This window comes from Bactrocera dorsalis, chromosome 4, assembly GCF_023373825.1.
Source record: "Bactrocera dorsalis isolate Fly_Bdor chromosome 4, ASM2337382v1, whole genome shotgun sequence".
In the NCBI taxonomy this organism is placed as follows: domain Eukaryota; kingdom Metazoa; phylum Arthropoda; class Insecta; order Diptera; family Tephritidae; genus Bactrocera; species Bactrocera dorsalis.
This window is the reverse complement of record NC_064306.1, coordinates 33,401,163-33,419,129: the sequence shown is the minus strand read 5'-3', so window position 1 is coordinate 33,419,129 and position 17,967 is coordinate 33,401,163. Positions and strand designations below refer to the sequence as shown.

Below are 17,967 nucleotides of genomic sequence, written 5' to 3'. Positions count from 1 at the left end.
TTTGTATTTATGTGTGTGTGTGTGAAAGTTGAGTAAAGAGGGAAAATGGAATAAGGAAAAGAGTGATGTAGAAAATTAGCATTTGAAGCACATCAACAACGCTGACACAAACAAGCATACATATATACATACATACGAAAAAGTGTGTATGCCAACTGCCACTCTGGTTACTAACTCGTTATGCCCACTTGCAGCAGTCAATCCCGTAGCGAAAGCTTTTAATCTTCTCTCTTTGTATGTGTAAGCAAACATACACACACATACATATGATCTAGAATATATATTTCTCTGCCTGCACCCATACTTGTACTTTTTGTTTTCGTAAACTGAACAAAATTTCGCCATTCATTCATGTTTCCCACTTTTTTTTACTTTTCCTCTTTTCAGGTCTCTTGGGTGCGTCATCGTGACATTCACCTGCTGACAGTCGGTCGTTACACCTACACGTCGGATCAACGCTTCGAAGCGATGCATTCGCCGCATGCCGAGGATTGGACGTTACGTATACGCTACGCACAACGCAAAGACTCGGGCATCTATGAGTGTCAAATATCAACAACACCACCGATTGGGCATTCCGTCTATCTGAATATAGTGGGTAAGTGACATGAGGTGTTGCTCAAAATTTTTTTGTTTTAGTTTTTTGTTTTGCTTTGTTTGCATTTTTACTTTGTTGTTGTGGTACTTTTGACGCCGGACCCGTACTGCTCAAGTGATAAATGACTCGATGCTTTATTAGGGTAGTTGGCAAAAGGTGGCGTCGCATAACACGTTACGATAAATTGCTGGTTTAGTGGGGGTGGCGAATGTTTGGAATGTTGATTTCGGCGTTTTATTCATAAATATTGTTAACTCGAGCACGTCGCACATTTGTCCCGTCCAACACGGTGGATTGGTGAGCGCGTAAATGAAAGAAGTTGGAGAATTTATTCTGAAATACTTTTTAGTATGCCTATCACAGTTAAGTTTTGGCAGTTAGGGGGTGAAATAAATAATGGCATTAATTGTAAAGAATGATGTAATGACAACAACTATGGCATTTTTTCTTTTAGTTATTGTGGGAATATTAAGTTTTGGATATGTGAATTGAAAAAATTAAAAAGGTATTTAATATTGCACCTTTTTATGCCTTAAAATAAACAATAAATTAGTCTTAAATTAAAAGAACACAAATCCTATATTTGAAAATTTGCAAATACTGAATTTGCAAAGTATTTTAGATAATTTACAATTAAAAAATCGCTATAATTCTCTCTAAAGAATGCAATAAAACTAGCAATCGTTTTATGTTCATACTCCTCCAACAATCCTGGACTCGAATACATACGCTTGCTAAGTGACAAAAGTTATCTTTCCTTTGAAATATTCCTACATGTGTACACCGTAACTTGCTCTGGGCTTCTTTAAAGGCTTATGCCACTTTAAAAAAAACTACATAGGTTTGGTATTTAATTCTGGCAGTCACGAAAAGAGAAAGGCTTTATAATCGTATTTGAGTGTATAAGGAAAATACTAATATTCGGAAAAAAGGCTTAAAAAGTGAAATACTTACCCAAATATGTTAAAGTTTTTACCCAAAAATTAGTACGAAATTAAAAAAAAAGAGATATAGTAATATGGACTAACGATAAAACATTATCATTTTACCAAATAATATTTCGCTGAAGCTAGTTTTAAAATTTCAAGAGAAGACATGTAGTAGTTTCTGAGTAGCATTTTTCTCCGATTCGAATAAATAAATTCAGAGAAAAACATTTAAATCTTGCTGAACCTGACTGACCCATATAATTTGAAACTTTACTGATTTTGACAATGATTTGATTTTGACTCAAATTTTGCATTCTTCTACCATTTGGATGTAGATTTAGGAACCCACAACTTGCTTTACAACTAGAAAAATATATGTTGAAACTATCCAACAAGAAAACTTTGGCTGCACTGAAATTATATATAATACCGTTCACAAATAGGAACACTTACATACAACAATTTTATTTTGATTGGTTAGCTTGCATGGCAATTTCTTCGGAGATTATAAGAATAAGAAGAGCCAAACTTCAAAAAGATGCTTTGTCAAAACTCAAAAAAAAACTCTTTCTTCGCAAATTGTGTCGTTGACTTGGACAATGATTCGAGCGAAATTTCTTCAGGATATCTTGTGAAGTACAAAAGTTTTTCATACACGGACAAGATTTTTATCGTTCAGTTTCTATGGTTGCTGTACGGTATATGCATCTGATACCGAATAAAAAAGGCCGTGTTTAAAATTTCAAATTGATATCATTTCTATTTAATAATGGTATACCCTATTCAGTGTATAAAAAAATAATTTTCATCAATTCATTCAATTAACTTCAAAACTCTTCCTTTAGGAGTGCTAACCGTTTTAAAAGACACCATTCTGAGAAAAATGCATTTAAAGATTGGAGTCGCTATACCTCCACTCTGTTCCCTTTCCAAAAGAAACGCTGCAGCGACCGTAATAAATCTAATTTCGATATAAAAATTTGAGAGAATGTTTATTAAGTGTATACTAGGGTGCTTCTAAAAAATTTTTAATTTTTTTTTTAACTCTTACCCCCTCAAATGTTAGTGATTGACAAACAAAAAATCCTCCTTCAAGCCAGGCGCTGTACCTTAACTCTAAGGGGACGCTATTTTTTTATGTCCCCATACATTTAACATAGGAATTTTCGTTTTTTCATCCAAACTAAATTTTTACCAACTAATTTTCGATTCTCAAAAATAACCATCACATATTCATAAAGTTTACTTTTCAAACTTTAAAAATTTCTGCAAGTTTGATTATCCTAATTAGGCGATTAAACATAGTGATTTGAAATTTGGAATTTTTTCAATAAAAATAAAAAGTTTCTGAGAATAATTATTTTGTCGCGGAAATTTTTAAAGTTTGAATAGCCAACTTTATGAATATGTGACGGTTATTTTTGAAAACCAACGTTTGAAAGTTTCTTAACTTGCATACTGCTTTTCGACTAGTGTCCGCATGAAGCCTAATCACCAAATGCTGAAAGATGTACTACGCAAACTGAGAAGCTTAAGGAAGATGTTAGGGTTGAGTAATTATATTCTGAGGCATAAGCCGGTAACAGAGCGTCCCCAGAATGTCTTGAGAAAAGGATAATTTTTTTTCATCATAACTCGGCTGGAAATTATTTGAAAATAAAAGACAAAGAAAAATTAGTCAAATTATAATCAAATCTTCCACCCAACGATCTCTGATATATATATTTTTTTTTAATGAAGCGGTCAAGTAGTTTTGAAATGACAGTGAATACGGACTTTGAAAAAGTAGTTTTGAGAAAAACGCGTCTAAGGTTTATGAACTAAAAAGTGATGAAAAAATGACCTTATATTTTCAAAAGTATGCTCAATCATGTACAAAAAGTTCGAATAAAATTACTCAATCCACATTTAAGAAATAAATTCGCAAAAAAAGTGTTTTTTTTTGCATTGAAACCCTAATCCCCTTCTAATAATTGGTTGATTTTTATCTACAGAGAGCTCATTCCATTCAGAGAGGCGAGGTTTTTCTGCAATAAAAAAAATAATGTTCCAATTTAGCACAAAAATTAAATTGAAATTCACAACAATAGCAGTAGCAATTTCTGAAAAATAATTCGTTGATTTTTATCTACAGAGAGCTCATTCCATTCAGGGAGGCGACCAAAGAATACCACTTTATTACTGTGTCTTACGCCTCATATAAAATAGTAGCACAAAGAGCGAATATAGAACTCTCAGTTATGATGTAATCTTTGAAATATTTACTAGCGTTGAACTATTCAGCAGAACTTTGGACGCTTTATATTAATACAATAAAAGTAAGAAAAGTACTTGCGAGATCCATGAATTTCAAAAGTCATATGAATTCAAAGAAAAAAATGAAACAGAATTAATTGCTTGGCCATTAAGCACAGTTCCTGGTATGAATATCCGTGGCTAATAGATTAGATGCCCAGCAAAGCGAGTTGACTATGACGCGAATAGCAAAGGAGTCAAAGTGCCAGCTAATAAAGTGTAACACTCACTGCGTCAACTTACTGGCAGAGTGGTTGAGTGTGAGTTCGCCGCCTGTGTGCAAAGCCGTTTGTAGATGATGCTGTCGGTGCGGCAGTTGACCCCAACACCGAACACTGAACCCCAACTAACTGCCACATCAACGCAACTGCAGAGTGCTTGACGAATGGCAGTTAGTCCGCCAGTTTATTGGCCATATTGCTCAGACGCTGTTTGTGCAGCTGTTGACCACTTGATGGCGTGACTTTTTTTCCACTGAAAATACATTTCGCACTGGCTGCCGGCACAAGTGAGCGATAATGTTGTACGCATGTTGGCGTGGCGGTGATGGTGCGATGGCGTGTTGAGCAGCCAGCTGGGCAATGATAGTCACAAGTGCTGCAGTAACTTTTCAACGTTGTATCTCAACTTTTGCCAATCGGCAATCTTCTGCATCCGATGATTCACCTCTTCACCTGCATTTCGCTAAAATGTTGCTACCGTTATTTTGTTGTTGCTTGTGCTCTACTTTTGGTATATGCGCACGTTTGTAGTCGTGAGTTTTGGTTGCTTTCGATTTTCGTTTGTTTTTGTTTTTTCTTTTCGTAATTCGTTGTACGCTTGTTCTGTATTTTGATGATTCCCTTGGGCGCCATTTGCAGTTTATGGCTGAACATAAGTTTTACTTTGCTTTTTTGTTTCGTTTTGTTTTTGCGCTTGTGCGGATGTTGCCCCCTCAAGCACTCATACACTCACACATTCATGGTTTTGTAAAGTAGCAACACAACCACAATATTGTTGCATAAATCACTTCACACTGCCGCCATGAACGACTCGCTAGTAGTGCCTTACAGTCATAGGCACTCACACACATATATACTTGACTACAAACACAAGTGGTTTGCTTGGCTCATAAAATTATGCTATTTCGCACTTTCCATCTCCATTCCACTTTTGATTTCCGCCGCGGCGCACGCTGGGTCGTGACGCAATTATCTGCGCACCTTGCTCCTTATTAAGTCGTCGCAAGCAATATTCGCATCATTTTAGATTTCGACACATTTTACATAGATTTCGTGCGAGTGTGTGTGACGATATTTTTATGACGTTTTCAACTTTTCTCGCAATCTTTGAGCGCCGAAAAACGCACTTCAGACCACAGTAACACCTGTTTCGCTGCTTTGCCACCCTTCACTTCTGCTAGACATTTAATTTCTTTATGTGCGCAACGTGGCAAGGTCATGAAATTTGACGCGTCTGTGTCAACTTGTAAATGACAGCGTGAATTGACAATTCGAGTGTACTTTACATGCGCATGGGATCATAAAATCTTAGATATGTATACGCTCTGGTTCTCTGCTGTGCAGTGAGATGTAAGAAAATTCCTTTTGAAACTCTTAGACATGTCTTTCTGAAATTTGAGTCTGAAATTATTTACTTAAGTTACTGCTAGCAAGCTTTTTAAACGTTCACATATGTATATACTTTCTTCATTCATTACCGCAAAGTACCCACGAATTTAAGAAAACCATGTAAAAATTTAATGCTTAAAAAATACTTATTTTATCAAGTAAACAAGGCGCTCTTATATGAGTATATCGTCTTCAAGAAATAAGAACAAATTTCTTCAAGATTGAACATATTTTGTCCACATTGGCATGTTGCTATTAAAGAACATGAGTAACTTTAAAATACAACTCATATTGATCCAGGAAGTACATTTATTCCACAAAAATGTTTCCCTTTTTGCAAACTTTTAGCATAATTAATTCCTGTGATAGATCAAGTTATTAGCTGACCCCGCAGCAGTTTTCCTGCGTAAAATTACATATGTGTTTTGAAATGAAAATAAAGTTAAATTTATCATCTTTGCAGCTTGATAAACAATATTTTTGGTTTCTGTTCCGGTGCGTAAATGTACAGAGAAGATAGTTTTCCAAATCGCCACGTATTTTTGGCCGTGTAAAAAACATAGCAGTTCCAAATTTATGCAATACATTTCTAGCGACTATTCTTGTGTCCTGATGATTGTCGTCTCAAATGCAATTTTTACTGGAAACGGAATCCGTTTGAACTGAAATGGCAAATAGATAGAACTCAAACGAATTCGTAGAACCAAGCATTCTGTCCCCTTGTATTCGGTAGGTGCATCACAATCAGTAGGGTTCCATTACACAGTTTCGGCACTTGTAGATTGCGAAACATAATAATGACAGATCTAACGTTGAGACGCAAATGATGCGGTGGCATACCAAACCTCTACAAAGTATTTAGAAATTCTACTGGATCGATCGATTTGTATAAGCGCAAGGCTCCCGGAATTTGACTTTGAATCTTCCAGTTTAAATCATCAACATCGGTATTTTCGGCAGCTATCATTGCACGTGCTCTCAAGGAATCGTAGTTAAGGTAATTTGGCCAATGTTCGGATAAAAATTCGTGATGAGTTCATCTTTTATGAATCGATAAACGGCAGATGGAATTGATATCAAACCATCGGAAGTATTAACCGGAATTGATCCATTTCCAATTCTTAGCGAATACGATGTAAAATGTTTTCGGCAACGTAATTTTTCTTCGTATCCCATAATTGACGCAGTTTTGAAGGCTGATATGTTGAATCGATCATCGCGAAAAGTGTGGGAACTTAAGTGCCATGGGAAGTAGCTATCGCGTCGCCCATCGTTTGATTCCAGCGATTATCATGTTCCAGCAATTGCTTCTCAAAAAGTTTCAGACATCGTACCATTCACAGTACGCAATGACTCAGATGAAGTTGAACCGCGTACATTTATCAATAGCAACCGAAGGTAGAAACAATCGTCGTTTTTCGGGTGGATTGTGTAAATTTGTCCTAATGCATTAGTTGATAACACACCGGATGTCCACCTACTGGTTGGCCTTGCTTTCTGCGTAACTATTTCCTAAACGATGCATTCCATGTATAATATCAAGGTATTTCCGAATGTCCTCGCAAACGGATGACTAACGAAAGTTGGGCAAAAACTCGTAACTGTTAATTTTGTTGCTGGCGGTGTTTCCACTGGCTGACCTGTATTCCCTGGGTTGAAATACACTCTTTGGCCATTCTCCAAATCGAACCTCTCTCTTGCCACTCAACAGGGTACATCTAGGATCTAACAGCCCCATATATATGTTGCTTCAAGATAAAGTCCATCGAAGCTGTTGCTTGAAAAGTCTTGCTGTGACATCGTGACGATCGCTTGCTGATTGACCGCGATCCATCATACCGCACGTACATACATACATATGTACATATGTATGTCATCGGGAGTATGGAAATACTAGGTCAAGTGCCTTGGGCTGCTAATGTACATATGTTGATGCCAAAAAGAACACCGACCGATATTACACATTTCAATCTGTAATTGATCACACATAACATTTTCACTGAATAATTTTCAAAAATTTTTGAAACAAACGACAAATTTGAACGATTCAAATAATTGAAAAACAAAACAAAAAAATTGAAAAAAAATTGAAAAAAAATTGTAAGGAAAAAATTAACTTTTTGGAATTGTCCTATTTTCCGACTTTTTCTCACGAAAAGCACACAGGATTTTTTATTTCTAAACCTTCCCCGATCCACACAGAACATTCTCTGAACATTTCAGCAAGATTGGTTAAGTCGTTCCCTTAGCGTTACTAATAAACAAACATTCATTCGTTTGTATGGGAAAAAGGAAAGGGCTGTTTTTAGGCATTTTCCCGACAATTATTTGATTTTGTCTTGCCGTAAAAACCATCCTTGAGCCTCAACAAACATGTAAAAAAAAGAATTGGCAAAATTGGTCTAGGCGTTTTTGAGTTATGCGCTAACCACACTGTTGGATGACAACCCTGTCAACTTACATATTCATGCAGCCCTGCATTTTTCATTTTTTACTTTGAATGTACTTTTCTACTTCACTTGCGTTTTGACTTTGAATCAATAAACATCATTTTGTACTTTATATATCGAAAGCAATATTGTAGAACCGTTTTATTTTGAACCGGGAATATTCCACAAGGTACGACCTTCCAACAGGTTATGGGCCCAGGTGCAAATTCCTGGGAGCCGAGTAAAATGAGTTCGTCGTTTTTTAATATCGAGAAATTAAATGAATCTAATTACGATTCGTGGAGTCTACAGCTGCAAAGTGTTCTAGTGCATCAGGAATTATGGTCCGTTACGTGCGGAGAGACTGCTTGTCCAGTCGAGGGTGCAGATGAGAAAAGCGTGTTACTTTGGAAAGCAAAGGATGAAAAAGCAAAGGCCACAATTATCCTTAGCATAACACCTATGCAAATAAGCCATATTAAAACCTGCAACACAGCGAATGATGCATGGAAGCGTTTAAAGGAGGTGCACATACCAGAAGGTCCGGTAAGAAAAGTGACATTGTTTAAGCAGCTAATTGCTACTCGAATGGCTGAGGAAGAGTGTATTCAGCAATATGTTTGCAAGTTTACAACACTCGCAGAAAAGCTAAAAGAAATTGAAGTTGACCTGAAAGAGGAATTGATTGTTATTATGCTACTGGCAAGCCTTCCAAAAAGCTTTGAAAATCTGGTGGTTGCTTTAGAATCGCGTGATACGCTACCATCCCTTAATGCAGTTAAAGTCAAGCTGATAGAAGAAGGCGAACGAAGAAAAATAAGCAGTTCTATATGTACCGAAAGTAGGGCGCAGGCGTTCATTGCACAAGAAAGCACATGCGCTGAAAAAAGGTGTTCGGTTAACGCAAAGTCAAATGACACAGCAAGTTCAAATGGCAAAAGCAATGGCAAAAGCACACGATCGAACCTCAAATGCTATTTCTGTGGAAAAAAGGGCCATTTCGCCGCACAATGCAAAGAGAAACAACGAGAACATTCTATGCAAAGAAATACAAAGAAAAATGGTCTGTTCGTCGCATTCAATGACCGATTTTTACATAGCGATGCTTGGTGCGTCGACAGCGGCGCTTCTTCACACTTATGTTGCAACCGCAACATGTTCGATAAGTTTGAGACATGCGAAGAATCAATCATGCTGGCGGGCGACAATAAGATGGTAGCAACAGGCAAAGGGGTTGTTAGATTAAAAACAAAGAAGTTTGACGTCACACTTGTCGATGTTCTCTTCGTACCCGGTTTGCAGTGTAACTTCATATCAGTTTCAAAAGCGGTAAGCAGCGGCTACATTGTGGAGTTCAGGCAAAATACAGCAAAAATTATGGACAAGCACGGGGCAATTATATTAAGTGCTAGCAAGGTCAGTGATTTGTATTTAATTGAAACAAATAAAAACAAATTGTATTTTTCGAGGAAAACTATTGATGATGCGATGAAGTGGCATAAGCGTTTAGGTCACTTAAATTTTGAAAGTCTACGGGAGCTGAATAACAAAAACATGGTGCTTGGTTTAAAGCTGAAATCATCAGCAGATGTGAAATGTACTTTGTGTATGTCTAGCAAATGCAGTCAACGGCCGTATCGAAGTGCACAAAATTCAGCAGCAGAAGTGCTGGGAGTGGTCCATACCGATGTGTGCGGCCCTATCAACAAAACGTCTATCGGCGGTGCGCGATATTTTTTGACATTCACCGACGATAAAACTCGCTACATTTTTGTTTATTTTTTGCGACACAAAGACGAGGTGTTTGAGAAATTCAAAGAGTTTAAGGCAATGGCAGAGTGCCAAACAGGCAAAAAATTGAAAGTGTTAAGAAGCGATAACGGAAAAGAGTTTGTCAACAATGCTTTTGATGAGTTTTTGAAATCAAATGGGATATTACGTCAGCTGACGGTCCCCTATACGCCACAACAAAATGGGATAGCGGAGAGGCTAAACCGTACGCTTATCGAAATGGCACGATGTATGATGCTCGACGCTGGCGTTGAAGAATCATTGTGGGCCGAGGCAGTGCATACAGCAGCATACTTGAGAAACCGATCACCAACTAAAGCGTTAGGCACGGTGACGCCATACGAAGCATGGCATGGTCGCAAACCAACAGTGGCGCATTTACGGGCATTTGGGTCATATGCGGTGGCTCTTGATAAACGTCAACATGATAAATTCAAACCAAAGGGGAAGGAATATACAATGGTTGGCTACGCAGATACAGCGAAGGCGTACAGATTGTATGATCGAAAATCAAAATGCCTAATTGTAAGCAGAGATGTATACTTTATAGAAAGGACAGAACATACGCAACGTTCAGACACAGCATTGGTTGAGGGTATTGTTACAAACGATGATGCAAGAGCGAATGATATCCGTGTTGAGATTTATGATACGCAGTCAAATAAAAATGTTGACCCTATTGAAGTTGGCTCCGATGATTCACAGTCAGAGGGAAGTAACGATGATTTCGAATCAGCAGAAGAAGAGTTAGTTGCAGCGAAAAGGTTGCCAGGCAGGCCAAAGTTTGTTCGTACTGGAAGATGTGGTAGGCCAAGAAAGGTATACAATTATTTAAGTTTAATTACTACAGACGAAGTTAAGATACCAAACACAGTCGACGAAGCGTTATCTAGTGAACATTCAGAACAGTGGTTTAACGCGATGAAAGACGAATATGATGCGCTGCTCAAGAATAAAACATGGGAGCTCATAGAACTGCCTAAAGGGCAAAAGATTGTGCGAAATAAATGGGTATTCTCTATTAAGAGGGATAAAGAAGGCAATATTCAGCGTTTCAAAGCTAGGCTGGTAGCGAAAGGGTGTTCGCAAATTTATGGCGTTAATTATACAGAAACATTCTCTCCTGTTGTTCGCTATAGTACCATTAGGTTGATATTTGCTATTGCAGCAGAATACGAATTACATTTACACCAAATGGATGTCTCTACTGCTTATCTAAACAGCGAATTGAATGACGAAATTTTCATGTATCAACCAGAGATGTTTGTAGACCAGCGTTACCCAAACCATTGTTTAAAGTTAAAGAAAGCTCTTTACGGGCTTAAACAGTCAGGTCGACAGTGGAATATAAAATTAAATTCCATATTAAAAGAAATTGGTTTCAAGCAATGTGAAAGTGAGCCATGTGTATACATTAACTATCATAAAGACCAGATTAACATAATCGCAGTATATGTGGATGATCTGTTAATTGCCTGTTCCGATATCAGTTACATGCAGCATATTAAGCGTTTGATTGCGGAAAAGGTGAAAGTAGTAGACAAGGGCCAAGTTCAACATTTTTTAAGCATGGAGATCGAAAGAGATGGCGAAACTGGGGCAATCACTATATGCCAAAAAGGGCATATTAAAAGATTACTACGCGAACAAGGCATGGAAGATTGTAGACCCATCTCCATCCCATTAGACCCTGGACATAAGGTTAGTTGCGAGGACAAAGGTTGCAAGGTGGCTGACCAGTCACAATACCAATCAATTATCGGTTCGCTTATGTATATAGCTGTGTGCACGAGGCCGGATATCTTGCACTCAGTGTGTAAGCTTGCACAGCGCAATACAAAGCCACATGCGGAGCATTTAGCAGCGGCGAAGCGTATATTAAGGTATTTATGTTCAACGCAAGACAAAAAATTGAAATACTCTAGGACCGGTAAACCAATAGAATGTTTTGTGGACGCAGATTGGGGCGGCGACGTAGGTGATCGCAAGTCGTATACAGGATATGCCATCATCATGGCAGGTGGAGTTTTTTCGTACGAATCTAAAAAGCAATCAACAGTAGCCCTCAGTAGCACCGAGGCCGAGTATATGGCTTTGACATGTGTTGTTAAAGAAGCCGTTAATTTAAAGCAGTTACTTCGAGAATTATATATACCGTATCCTGAAGCGATGATCGTGAATTGTGATAACTTGAGTGCGATGAATTTGGTAAAGAATCCCGTCTATCATTCACGCAGCAAACACATCGATATCAGATATCACTATATCAGAGACATCTATCGAGCAGGCGAAATTGAACTAAAATATTGTAGCAGCAGTAATATGATTGCTGATATTCTTACTAAGAATCTAGCAAGACCAACTCATGAGAAACTTACTGAATTATTGGGGTTGAAATAAATATCACAGATTAATGCTGCACGAATATGCTCATTGAGGAGGCGTGTTGGATGACAACCCTGTCAACTTACATATTCATGCAGCCCTGCATTTTTCATTTTTTACTTTGAATGTACTTTTCTACTTCACTTGCGTTTTGACTTTGAATCAATAAACATCATTTTGTACTTTATATATCCAAAGCAATATTGTAGAACCGTTTTATTTTGAACCGGGAATATTCCACAAGGTACGACCTTCCAACACACACATTTTGCGATTCATTTTTATATATGTATAAGAGATATGGCTGTTCCCTCAGCAAAGCTCGATATCATACAAAATACTACTAAAGTCGGATATCAGGCATCTATCGGGGACCCTGAACCCATCACTAAACTGCTTTAGAATTTTTACAAGGTGCGTTCCAAAGCAAACAGGACTCTTTGAATCTAGCACCCCCTGTTGGCTCCATCTACATACATTAGGGTGATTCAAAAAAATTTTTTTTTTTTTTCAATTGGTACTCGCAAAAATAGGTTCCTAGACACCTCTAAGAAAGCCTCTCCAAATATGAGATTTTAATTGTAACGGGAAGGTCCTCCGCCTAACGGTTTTCTATTTTTTCTTATTATCAGATAGAAAAATTTATATCTCGCTTCCAACTACTTGAAAAAATATCTTGTTAATTAGGTTTTGTAGGAAATTGAATGCTCTAAAATATGGTCTCGTATGATTTTTTCGTTAACCCAACCGTTTAAAAGATATTAACGGTTGAAATTTGACTATTTTTGGAAAAATTCTTTATTTCTTATTAATTTTATAACTCAATGAAAAAAAATTATTATGAATGATGAAACTCATAGTTTTGTAGGAAATTTACTGCTCTATAAAAATGGTCTACTGTAATTTTTCGATAAAGTTAAGCGTTTACGAGATATTCATCGTCAAAAATCAGTGCATATTAGGGTGGATCAAAAAAAATAATTTTTTTTTTTCGTTTGGTACTCTGAAAAATAGGTTCCTAAGCACCTCTAAGTTAGCCTCTCCAAAAACCTATTCGTAATAATTTTTTTTCATTGAGTTATAAAATTATTAAGAAATAAAAAATTTTCCCAAAAATCATCAAATTTTTACTGTTAATATCTTTTAAACGGTCGGGTTTACAAAAAAATCATACGAGACCATATTTTAGAGCATTCAATTTCCTACAAAACCTAATTAACAAGATATTTTTTCAAGTAGTTGGAAGCGAGATATAAATTTTTCTATCTGATAATAAGAAAAAATAGAAAACCGTTAGGCGGAGGACCTTCCCGTTACAATTAAAATCTCATATTTGGAGAGGCTTTCTTAGAGGTGTCTAGGAACCTATTTTTGCGAGTACCAATTGAAAAAAAAATAAAAAAAAATTTTTGAATCACCCTAATGTACATACATATGTACATATACATATGCCGACTAGCGCGTTAGAATTTGCTGTCTTTGTCGATTGTCCAGTGAGAATTTCAAGACAATTTATTGATTGGAAGTGAAGTTATTGCGTCTTAAGTGTCAGTATGTTTGAGTTAACGGTGCGAAAATGAGCTTCGATCAAAGAGCCAACATTAAATTTTGTTTTAAAATTGGTAAAACGTTTATCGAAAACCTGATGAAAAAAGTTTATGGTGATGATTGCCTATCCCGTAGTAGAGTGCACGAGTGGTTTCAACGTTTTTAAAGTGGTCGTGAGGACATAAATGACGATTGATAATTGATGATCAGCATGCAAGCCAATCAAAATCCGTGATCACCGGAAATTGCATCCAAACTGTGCGTGAATTCATCAAAAATCAGCCGAAATCATCATTGAAATTCAGGAAAATGGAATTGAACATCTCCAAAACATCGAGTTATCGCATTTTGACGAACATTTGGGTTTACGAAAGGTGTGTGCACGGTTTGTTCCGCACAAATTGACTGACGACAAAAACCTGCTCTCATCGATCGGCGCTTGTGACCGATAATTTGACCAAAAATCACATTTTAACCATTAACCACACTACCCGCATTCACCTGATATGGCACCGTGCGAATTCTTCCTTTCCGGAAAAATGGATTTGGCCATAAAAGGAAAGCGTTATGCAGACGTAGAGGTCATTCAAAAGGCTTACACCGGCATACTGGGGGCCATACCGACTAACGAGCTAAGACACTCGTTCGACGTGCTTTTGGACCATGCATAAAGCTGTATTGAAGCAGAAGGAGACTATTTTGAATAAAATAAATTGGTTTTCCGAAAAAAACCATTTATTCTGTTTTTTTAAGTCCTGTTTACTTTGGTACCCACTTTGTATTTATATTTAAGCTATTTTAATTGGGTTTCTAAAAGTATGAGATCCGAAGTGTTTTTTCTTTGTCCTGGTGAGAGGCAAGCGCTAAGATGTCTCGCCCTCTCGTCTTCTTCCAAATAGCTTACTAGTAGGCATTCTATAAGGTATTTAACCTTAGTACATCACTCTCGATTGGACAGTGTCCAGTTAGAACTCATAAGATCGTTGAAAGGTGGTTCTTACTGAGAGCGATAGCTCCTCAGACTACTCGCGATTTATCCATGACCTGAATGCAGAGCGGCTGTTGGTTGGCCAACGCTTTCTGCGCCGGTATGAGGTCCGCACGAAGCCAACGCTCCTAAACGTCCTCATTCTGCAGTTGGTCTTAGAGTTTCCTGCAATACCGCTGTTACCAGGTATCTTAACCAGTCTAATCATAAAATAATTAAATACCAGAGATAAGGAGTCTAGGTAGACTTTCACTAGACGTGAGCACATAGTCAGAACGAACTCATGGCTAATAACGCTGCCTTACTATAAGAGAGAATAGTCACCACTCGGCGTTTTCTCAATGCGGATAACCACTTCAACTGCAAGAGCACTTCACAGCAGTGTTTGGCGCAATCTGTTAATTAAACACGAGGAAGAAACAATTTTTGTTATCTACCGGGACGATAGTGACCACTGTTATCTATAATACAAATTTTTTTGAAGAAACAACATTATTTGGCGATGAATCTATCTACAATATGAGCCCGACAGGCTGCGAAGTGCTACCGCGTTTATTTTCTTTGTTTGCAAACTTACAAAAGTCACTTACCAGCTAGAAATCTACTATACATACTTCCAAAAAGATAGTTTTCAGACGGGTTGGTTAGACCAACGTTAGGCCAAATGTATCGAGATAAGAGGAGAGTAGAAACACAAGATTTGCAAAATTACAATCAAAACTATGTTTTGCTTATACAATTGTCAATTCTGTTTAAATAACCCTTCAGAGTGGTAAGCCAAACTGATATCACTGATGGAGGATGTGTGTGTGTGTGTGCCAGCTGCAGCCGCCCACAAGTCGATTTCTTTTATAATCCCAAATGATGACCATCGACAGATAAATAAACACATATTCAAATAGACTGATAAACATATATTTATGGCGTGGACAAACAGCATTGCTGTATTTGAGAGTATATGGGTCAGACTGTTGTCCTTAGTCCACCAGTCGAACGCCATTCGGTTTCAGTGACGATTTATTGGTAGTTGTTTGTGTTTGTCTGCACAAGCATGCCGGATGAATCACGAGAAATGACCACCCAAGTATGCAGACTGAAGAGCAGATGCTATCAAAATACCTATTTGGCAGAATAATAATATTGTGCAACAAATGAGTGTCATTTATATAAAAATGCATACAGACAAATATAATGTTTACATTCCATTTCTATTTCCACTACAGTTATGTGTGTGCATGCTTTATGTGCATGTGTGTGCGTGTGTCTGGCTATATTATTGTGTCTGGTCATACTATTAAAGTTGTGGCAAATTTATTATTTTCAAGAGCAGAGGCGGACGAAATATATTTTTACTACAATATTATAGAAGAATATTACTCATACGTCATGTACTGCTTGGATATACTGTGTATACTCGTACGGCGTATGAGTAATCTATGTACATATAGTGGATTTCCTTCTGATTGAATATTTGTCGCTAACATTTACATACTTAAAATTTTAAATATAAAGAACCGTATTACAGTGAAAACCTTCATTGGAGGAAGTCTGAGTATAAATTAAAATATGTTGATGAAACTTGGTACACCTGATCCTCCTAAAAAAATTAAAGACGATTTCGTTGATGAGCGTAATCGTATATCTCTGCCAAACCAATAAAGCTATGTCACCCAAATTTACACTGGGCTAATTCCTTCCATTTTTTTACGATAATATAAAAACAGGTGAAATCGGATGGTATCTAACCCCGCCCTCTCCTCACATAACCCTTTTGTTCGTTCTACAAAGAAATTTATAGCTTTTTGTGCACTCCTGTAACATAAAATTCCACTTTGGACAGCTCGATCGATCGCTGCTGTTGTATGGATTTCTGCCTTGCAATAAAGGTTGCTGATACATAATGATTATCTTTTACTGCCTTATTCTCTCATTCGACATTATAATTTGTTCCAAACTTTTTTTGCAATACTCATAACCGATGCCCCATTCTTAGGTTAAGTTAGGTTGAGCTGGTAGGCTAATAAGCGACGCATAGACCAGTTTGGTCCTTTCCGATACCAAAAGGAGTTCACTTGCTAAGTCCAAGAGGACTAATAATCGTTTAGGAATTTTAACAGACTCTGCTATTGATATCTCCAACAGTCTATCATACTGTGGGAACCCCAGATGCTAACAGCGTAGACTTGTCAATGCAGAGCAAGCGCACAAGAGATGCTTAATTGTTTCCCTGGTGCCCCGTAAGGCATTTGCTGCAGTCTTCTCGATCTGACAGGCCCATCTTTCAGGCGTGTGTGCCATCAGATAGTGACGTGTTAGTATTCCCATCATGATCCTACAGTCTCTTCTATCGAGTGACAATAAGAATGCTCCATTCTTAAAACTATTAACATATTTTTTCTCTGAAATGAGCAGAATACTTATTTCGAGCCATTGAAATATTATTAATTTTAGGTTACAACTAGCCTCATTGTATAACTAATTGCAAATGAATATGCACTCATTGTTTGCTTCTATTTAAATAAAAACTATACATATCCAACATTTACTGATCAATAAAAACCGTTATGTAAAATTTAATGCGTATCTGTTAGAGACTAGAGCGACGCTCATGTTTAAAAAAAATAATATATTATATCTATTCCGCATATCGGTGTTTACTTCTAAACAAAAAGGAAAAGCGTAAGCACATTGCGGCACAATGTCTCTAACCACAACTGTTGCATAAGCATAAGTAAACGAGCATCTATTTATGTATGTGTGTGTATATGCCTGCTGGCGCTAATATCAGCAAACTGTCTATTAGAGTGTCAATCAGTTAAAGTGTCGTAATGTCAGTGAATTTGTTTTCGCTTTACTTCCTTTTTCCATTTTCGAATTGCTACAGCGCACATATTATTCATGACACTCATGGCCAACCTTCATTTATTTACTTTCTTATTTATTGCATAAGCGTGTGTGTGTGTGTGGAGCGTTTATATTTGTACAGTATATTTTAGTCGCTCATAGCATTTCATATAAAAACACGAGTGCATGTTTGTTTGGCAGAAGAACTTTGCTAGTTTATTTGTGACATTTGTCAGTGAGGCTGGAATTGTCGTTTCAATATTGCATTTAAATAAATTGCTTAGCGTGCAAGCGGGTTGGAACGTTAACTATGCTTTTGATACGCGTGTTATCTCATTCATCTAATTGACAATCAGTCAACCGAGTTGTAGCGGAAATTGTTGAATTTTTCGGGTTGTCAGCTGTGAGCAACTCAACTCAAACTCAAAGTGTTGTCCTTTTGCCCCGTTTTTGTTGATTTTTAACATGGGTTGCAGGCAGCCATTCATTTTTTAACATTACTATTTTTATATGCTCTTATGTTCTGGATGATAAATTACCGTTGTGGCAT

General features: G+C 37.2%; 1 protein-coding gene and 1 long non-coding RNA gene across 7 annotated transcripts in view; one reads left to right on the top strand and one right to left on the bottom strand.

Annotated features, from left to right (window-relative positions):
• The window catches only part of LOC125778453 (uncharacterized), a 157,378-nt gene that overhangs the window by 90,198 nt on the left and 49,213 nt on the right, over window positions 1-17,967 (bottom strand). The gene's annotated exons all lie outside the window — the stretch shown is intronic.
• The window catches only part of LOC105227269 (zwei Ig domain protein zig-8), a 446,139-nt gene that overhangs the window by 407,630 nt on the left and 20,542 nt on the right, over window positions 1-17,967 (top strand). For all 6 annotated transcript variants that reach the window (XM_049456152.1, XM_049456151.1, XM_049456149.1 and 3 more), the window contains one exon: window positions 388-598. In XM_049456152.1, coding sequence (XP_049312109.1) covers window positions 388-598 — 211 coding nt within the window. The remainder of the gene's footprint in view (window positions 1-387; window positions 599-17,967) is intronic.